Source organism: Peromyscus eremicus, chromosome 17 (assembly GCF_949786415.1).
Source record: "Peromyscus eremicus chromosome 17, PerEre_H2_v1, whole genome shotgun sequence".
NCBI lineage: Eukaryota > Metazoa > Chordata > Mammalia > Rodentia > Cricetidae > Peromyscus > Peromyscus eremicus.
In genome coordinates this window covers 14,347,537-14,355,445 of record NC_081433.1, presented here as the reverse complement: position 1 = coordinate 14,355,445, position 7,909 = coordinate 14,347,537, and the positions used below count along the sequence as shown (strand labels likewise).

The 7,909-nt window shown below is 45.8% G+C and overlaps 1 protein-coding gene across 3 annotated transcripts; it reads right to left on the bottom strand.

The window, feature by feature from the left end:
* Positions 1–768: 768 nt before the first annotated feature.
* On the bottom strand, positions 769–4,800 carry Ccdc70 (coiled-coil domain containing 70). 3 transcript variants are annotated; one of them, XM_059244307.1, is made up of 2 exons: positions 4,673–4,800; positions 769–1,705 (listed from the first exon to the last, which is right to left on the bottom strand). In XM_059244307.1, exon 2 carries the CDS (start codon positions 1,625–1,627, stop codon positions 956–958), a length of 672 nt encoding a protein of 223 aa, XP_059100290.1. In that variant the 5' UTR covers positions 1,628–1,705; positions 4,673–4,800; the 3' UTR covers positions 769–955. The 3 variants fall into 3 exon arrangements, with proteins under 3 accessions (XP_059100290.1, XP_059100289.1, XP_059100288.1); XM_059244306.1 differs by lacking the exon at positions 4,673–4,800 and adding an exon at positions 3,773–3,985; XM_059244305.1 differs by lacking the exon at positions 4,673–4,800 and adding an exon at positions 3,819–3,985.
* Between the last annotated feature and the right edge of the window lie 3,109 nt (positions 4,801–7,909).

Sequence of the window (7,909 nt, the reverse complement as noted above, 5' to 3'; positions counted from 1 at the left end):
AGGATCTGAAGCCCAGGGCAGAGGAGATTGTGTTCTGTTTCTGGCCATATGCAATCACTTGCTTCTCTGGGTCTCTGTTCCCTCATCAATGGATGTACCTTCCTTGTCACCCCAGAGTGATGGGAAAGCTTCCACAAGGCAGCATGGAAGGGCTAAGGAACCGACAACACAGACAGGTACAGTGAGACCCATCCGGGTGTGAGGATGCAGAGGCGAGACAGGGAAGACTCCTGGATTCCTGGAGCATCCCACCAGCTATTTGGGAGGGTGAGTGGAGACTTGTAGAAAGGCTTCCTGGAGGGGCTAATGGCTCGGAGAGGCTTACCAATAGAGTAGGAATGAGTCAGAGGCTGAGATGTAAGATGCATTCCAGGTGAGAATGGCAGAGCATAGTGCTTTTGAGGCGCTGCAAATAATTGATTGAATGTGAGGGGAATACGGACTGATGAGTTATAAAAGAACTACTGACATAAGGTCAGTGGGCAACAGGGAGCCACTGAGGAGTGGCAAGGAGTGTGGCAGACTTCTAGAAGTCGGTCAGCCCACGTCGGGCCTCCCAAACTGGCCAGAGTAAAGAGATCACCTCCTCAGAGTGACAGGCAGGATGTCTCAGCTCTTCTCTGTCTCTGTCTGACATTGTCTGAGTGTCTTTTACACGACCTTACAAACCCCCACACAGGCAGAGGACATTGGGAACTGTCTGGAGCCAGCCCAGTGGTCAGCAATACAGTCTGGAGGATGAGATAAGAGAATCACAGAGTCAGATGGTATGGCAGGGTGGAGGCAGCCAACCTTCCTGGAAGAGATGCTTTTTCAAACCTCTCCTCAGGACTTTATTATCTCTTTCATGGCAAAGAGACAAATTAGTGTCCATTTCCTTTAGTACACGGGGTCACCCTGGACTTGGATCCCAACCAGTGATGGCTGTACCCCATGGCCCTGTGTGTAGTGTTCACTATGCACGACCTCGGGGGAAGGCTGTGGACTGTGGCTCTCCATTGGCATTGTAGGGGCCATTTTGGTGCCTCTGCTCCCCAAGGATTTGGAAGCCACCACCTTCCACCCAGAGGGCTTTCTCTTCCTCCCAGAGGGCATTCTCTTCCTCCCAGAGAGACTTTTTATCCTCCCACAGAGCCTTCTCTTCTGCAAGCAGGGCTCTTTCCTCTACCCACAAGGCCTTTTCCTCCTCCCAGAGGGCCTTGTCCTCCTGAAGAAGATTCCTGTCTCTTTCCCATAAAGCATTGTCCTCTCTCCAGAAGGCCTTGTCCTCTTTCCAGAAGGTTCTGTATTTTTTCCAGAAAGTCTTTTCTTCTTCCCGGAAAGATTTTTCCCTTTCCCAGAAGGATTTTTCTTCTTTCCAGAACATCTTCTCTTCTTCCCAGAAAGGTCTTTCTTCTTCCTGGAAATCCAGGATCTGGCTCCGAAAAGCCCGGATCTTGCTTCGGAAATCCCAAATCTCTTCTCTGAAGTCTTCTATTTTCTCGTGGAAATTTTTCATCTCTTCTCGAAAAGTCTTTTCCTCTTGCAGCTTGTTTATTAGTTTCTTCTGACGAATACTGGGTGAGGACAGCACCAGAGACCGGAGGCATGCCAGTCCCACCCATTTGCTCACCTTGAAGGGAAACATCTTCCAATCAGCCAGAGTGGTGGGTGGCTGTGTTGGAGGTCAGGGCTGTTGGCCACGTCCAGGTCAGTTGGTCAAACCCTGTGAGTACACCAGAAAGAACACGTCCATGAGTATGAGAGGCACTCTGTCTGATATGGGAGAATTTAATCACTGCTCTCTTAGTCCTATTAGTGCGAGACAAGATTTAGTACAGAGAATGCTGGGTGGCCATGGCTTTGAGCTGGTTGATTGATAACCTTCAAGGTCTAGTGTTCCACAAACAATCTCGCCCAACAAAGACAGTGGTGCTAAACTTAAGATCAAAGTACACAAGGGTGATGTGATAATGAAGGTGTTTGGTGGCGGAACAATTGGGGAGCAAAATCAAGCTAATTTGTGAGCACCTGAGAAGGGCCTCAGAGGGGCTGGCAGCATCCCGTTGCCTTGCCCAAGAGGTGGCTGCATACGTGTCATAAAAATAGGTTTGTAAAATATTTAACACCAGTTGAAGAAAAGGAAAGAAGAGAGGAAAGAGGAAGATGAGGAGGAACGGGGGTGGGGGGTGGGGGGGGAGAAGAGGAAGGGAAACAGGGAAGGAGAGAAGAGCAAAGGAAGGGAGGGAGGGAGAAGGAAGAGAAGGGCAATAAAAGAAAGGAGAGGAAAGAAGAGGGAAAGGGAGAGGCTAAGGATTCTAAACACGGTCATGTATCTGAGGTAGCATATTTCAGGACAATTCCCAATTCAGGTAACTACCAAGGTCGTCACAGGGTGAGAAAGATGAATGCTTAGAGTGTGGGGAAAGCTGGATGTAGCTAGTGTGTGCACTCAGGTGCAGAGACCCCACTGTGTGCTTCTTGGAAGCTGGGGTGGGTTTGTCTCAGGGGTCCTCACCAAAGCACACACTGTAAAGCAGCATGGGCCATTTGCGGGAAGTTTCCCAGACCTTCCCTGGGTTTTTCTTTTTCTTCTGGCTTGGGATTAGACAATGAAGACCGTCCCTCCCTCCTCTCTGTCTCCTTCTCTCCCTCCCTTTCTCTTTCTCTTTCCCTTCTTCCCCCTCTTCCTCCCTCCTTCTCTCTCCCTTCCTTCCTCCCCTCTCTCCCTCCCTTCCCCTTCCCCTCTCTCTCTCTCTCTCTCTCTCTCTCTCTCTCTCTCTCTCTCTGTGTGTGTGTGTATGTGTGTTCATGCTCACTCACACTGGGTGGCTCACAGGTTAAAGTTGTTTGTTACAAGACAGACAATTGGATGGTGAACCCCACCAGTGGAAGGAGGGGTGTGTGTGTGTGTGTGTGTGTGTGAGTGTACCTGTACCTGGGTGTATATGCATACATGAAAAGATAGTGGCTATGGTGTGTATGGCTGCTGACCTGGCCTCTCCCCAGTAACACAAACCAGAAACTTGAGGCTCACTTCTGATCTCCTCCTATACCAGATTTCTCCTCAACCACCAAGCTCTGTCAGTTCTAATCCTTTACATCTCTTGGAGGTACACACTTCCTGTTCCATCTTCCCATGCCCATTTCTGGGTAGGATGTCTTTTCCTGCTTCCCTGGTCTCTGGTGTTGATCTTGTTGATAGGAATTCCAGCCCCACACCCATGGCTGCACATGCCCTGGCGGGACACTTAGTCATTTCCTGATCATACATCCTACTAACCCATGTGCTGCGTGGTCACGTAATCGCGTGGCATGACCATGTGATCTATGCACATGTGTGGAGTAGCCACATGAGCCTGTGTGCACTGGTGTGGGCTGGCCCTTAAAAAGGCAGGCCCCATGTACCCCCTCCCTTGCCCCCTTCTCCCACATGTGTCCTTTCAGCAGGCCTGATCACATCTATCCCTTTCTCCTTGTCTGAATAAAACTCTTGTTAGTGGATTCTGTTGTGTTTTGTGACTTTTTCTCACAGGGTAAGAGCGCCACTAAAAATCATCACTTGCAGTCCAGATTATCTGCCTACACAGTGTAGCCTTCCCCCACACCCCTATGGATTTCTAAAATTTTGTCCTGTTGTATCACACCTACTTACAAGCAGTCAAAGACTCCATAGCCTGAAAATCAAAGCCTACGGACAACTGCTTGTCTATCTCTTTACTTTCCTCTGTCTCTCCACTCTGTTCCACGTGACATAGAGTTATTTCTCTAGATACAACCCGAACATTTTTACCTCTCTACCAAAGCCCCGGCTGTGTCTCCTCTAAGGTTTCCTTCACCTTCTGGGTGGGCTTCAGTTCTTGTTTCTCCCCTCTTCTCTGTGTCTGTCTGCCAGTGTTCTATCCTTGCCTGACATACTTGACATTATGTGTGGATATGTCTTCCTGCTGACTCTGTAACCTGGCAGCCAGTAAAGAAATGTTGGATGCATATAACTGAATTTAGAACTTTGATTTTGTTTATGTCATTATATGGTTCTTGAACTAGAATCTCTAGAATAAGCTAAGTTCTCCATTAGTCCCTCCCTCTGGATAGCTTGAACTAACTGACCTGATTCTTCCAGATTTAGTCAAGGAGGCACCCTTTCCTCACAGCTGCACAGACTCAGGCTCAGGGCTGCCCGCCTGTCCAGTTAGCAGTGCCCTGTCTCCCATCTCTAGGTCCAGTGACTAGCCTAGCGTAATTTTTGCCACAGAGCAGATGTTCAAGAAATAGCAGCTGAATGGGTGGTAGTTTCCTGAATTAGGAAAAAAATGATCCCCTAATTTTTCTCAGATTACCACTACATTATCTTTGAGGGGGCTGGCAAGATGGCTTAGTGGGTAAAAGCACTTGGTGCCAAGCCTGAAGACCTGTGCTTGATTCCTGGAAGCCACATAATGGAAGGAGAAAGCCAACTCCTACAACTCCACACATGCACAGCGGTGACACCCTCATACCTATGCGCACAAACAAATGTAAAACAAATGCTCTTAAAAGAAATAAAATAGGTAAAATTGAGTATATATGCATTATATATCAAGAACAATAGAAAACTGCTAATATATGTCTAGGTAGATACTTTTAAATTTAATAAAAACATGCCTGGTCTTCATAACTATACTAGGCTAGGACTTATTTTAAGGTTACTTACTGCTTAGCTGTTTCCCAACTGAGAAGGCTCCGAAGACCTCAGAGGGCAGGCAGTCATTGTCACATCAGAATCCCAGTGATGCATCTCTTGGGCTCACCCCAACACTCCTCACAGTGACCCCTTTGTACTCAGTTCTGAGTCCCAGGGTGGAGGCTAAGATGGGGCCCTACGTGAGCGACCTATGAAAGGAGAGAGTGCCCAAAAGGTTGGAAAGATGGTGACATCTTTCATCTTGTACTTCACCAATAGTGACAGATTCCATCCGGGTTGTTTCAGGAAGGGCCTCTGGGACCATGTTCCAGGGGAGAGATGTCCGTGATGAAGGACTCTTGCTACTTCCTGTATTTGTCTTTGCCTTTTGGTGGTTTGACTAGGGTGTGCCTTGTTCTGTGTTTCTTTTAGTTTACCCTAGTTGATTTTGTTGGGATTCTTGGGTATTTGAAGACTTCTGTGGTCTTTCATCCAATTTCAGATGGGTTTGGTTGTTTTTATCCCCCTTTCTCTCCCTCTGGGATTTTTATTATTCCTGTGTTTGCAGCTGATGGTGGCCCATGACTCTACAGTTTTGTTTCTTTTACCTCCTTGTTTCTGTCTTTTGGACAGGATAACCTCAGTGGACCTGCTTTTGAGTCCATGGAGTTGTTTCCCATTGGCTCACATCTACCATTATGCTCCTCAGTTTGGTCTTTCATTTTCAACACTAGAACTATTTTTTTTTATATAGTGAAATTTTTATGATAGCACAGAAAATTAACAAATTGTTATTTCACAAAGGTGTGTATCCTTTGAGGGATAGTAAGTTAAGAGCACCCCAAATTTGCTTTCTTAGCAAAAATCTTCAAGGCAAGACAATTATATCAAGAAATACATATCCCAGACTCACTTCATGTTTCACCCATTTCTCCCTCCCCCCAATTGTTTTATTCTGTTTCTGTTTCCAGATGTTTTTTTCTTCTGAGATGCCACATATAAGTGAGACCAGACAGTATTTTTCTTCTGTGTCTGGCTTGCTTCATTTCCTGTAATGTCCTTCAGATGGATCCAGGAAGCAAATGACAAGATCTCCTTAAGGCTTAATTTATTCCTTTGCTTAAGACAGTTTCCGTCTATATTTCTCTGCATTTTAAGATTTTAAGTATCATTCAATAGCTCTGTTCTGAGGTTGGCATGCCAATGATCCCAGCACTTGGGAGACTATGCAGGGGGATCACAAGTTGAAGGCCAGTTTGAGCTACCAAGTGAGCTCAAAGATAGTTCTGGTTACAAAGAGAGGATGTATCAAAAAAGAAATATCTTTTCCTGATATCCACTGTAATTTCATTTTTGCTACTTTTACATTTGCTATTTATAATTAAATCTTGCTTAATTTTTGAATATGTGAAACATTTTCCAATTACATTGATGAAGTTAGACTCCTCATGATCTGATAACTCAGCCTTTAATACATAGCTTTTGGGGGATATTTTTAGATTCAAATGACAAAGATGTACTCCTGACACTTCCACCCTGAGGAGATCCCATAGCTGACTTCCAAATTTGTGGGTATCAAAGACCTGAGCCTAGTCACCCCACCCTACCATGCATGCACACACACAGGGGTATGCTGCTCTCACTTGAAGGTGTCTGAGGCAGCTGACAGGAAGAGCCTGTGGGGAACCATGACTATCAATGCCATCGTATGGGCTAGAGCTCTGGGCACATCAGCAGTTGTTCCTGAATGCTGGAGAGCCATAGAGAGGCCTGCATATCCCCGGAATGCTGCAGCCATCTTTATCTTAATGTAGCTGATGATTTATCAAATACTGACAGAAGGAGTCCCTGTCATCCTTCTTTCCTTCTCTGAATCTTGTTTAGTAACAAACTTAGAGTCTTTAGATACCTTGCTATATATAACTAAAGGAACAATATAAGGAAACTGTGTCAGTAGGAAAACCACAGAAGTCATTAGAGTGTAGATGTTTTAACCTCTTTGTTTGTGTATATCAGCATGCTTGCTTCTCATCAAGAGTTCTGGAAGAGGCATGCATATACGCCTTCCCTCTAATGGAGACTAACTGTCATAGTCCCTAAGTCATTGCTACAACCTGGTTAACGTTTGGCTTTGAGTTTCCTTGCCACTAAAAGTAATAAGATGAGCCCTAAAGTAAAATATATTTCCCCTGTAGAGAAACATGGGTGCGGTGTGAAAGATAATGTTTATATATGTCAGTGCCTAGACGGGACCCTGAGTGATTTGGGGGTCACCTTCAGCACACTGCATGGACTCACTGGCAGACTCTGGTCACTGACCAAGGTGAGTGGTTTTGGTGAGGCCTACGCAAAGGCTCTACAGCTGTGCTGTCTTGCTTAATCCAGAGCTGACATCTAGACTGTTTTTGAAGTGAGCACCTGGCTGAGGGACAGCATATTGATAGAAATTCTGAGAAAAAAACGAACATGAGATTCTTCAATTTTGCACATCCTAGGAACAAATACTTTGTTTCTGACAAAAGACTGCAGCAAAGGAAAATCACATTTTTTTTCAGGCTATTTTAATTTATTCACTACATTGGATGTTACCATAGTTAGGTTTCTGATGCTGTGCTAAACAGCGTGACTCTCCTAGTTGGTATTCTATTTCTGTGAAGAGACACCATGCCCAAGGCCATGAAAAACATTTAATCAGGCCCTTGCTTACAGAACTACACAAAGGTTCGCCTGAAATGCAGCATTACAGCCCTAGAGAGTCAGCTGCAAACTCAGACCTCACAGGAGATGAACTGACCTGGCTAACTCATCTTTGTTGTGACCAGGAGAATGATATGGCATTACCTGCAATAGTCTATGTTATTTCCATCTGTTCCAGGGTGAGGAGAGGCAAAATGGCTAGCAACTTTCACTCTTGTTTGGCTGAGTCATGTGGTTCATTTCTTTGTGGCATGTTTCCATTGTCAATGTACTACAATGGGCAGTTTGCTCCCCAGTGCCCACTTGGGTACCCTGGGGAAGAGAGTGGTTGCAGTATCTAGGTTGCTTCACTTGTCCTCATCTCCTGTGGGATCCAGGAGGGTATGTGTGGTATGTGAGCAGACACTGACCCCATCAGGGCCTGAACTGGGAAATCTGTGCTCCGTTCAGCTCATAAGCTTTAGACTCCGGTACAGTTTGAGCGGGAAATGCGCCCCCACAGGCTCATGTGTTTGAACAATAGTCCACAGAGCCTACAGTGCTGTTTTGGAAGGTTGTGGATCCTTCATA

Coding starts and splice junctions, on each gene's coding strand:
- Ccdc70 (XM_059244307.1), bottom strand. CDS start 1,627: ATGTTTCCCTTCAAGGTGAGCAAATGGGTGGGACTGGCATGCCTCCGG.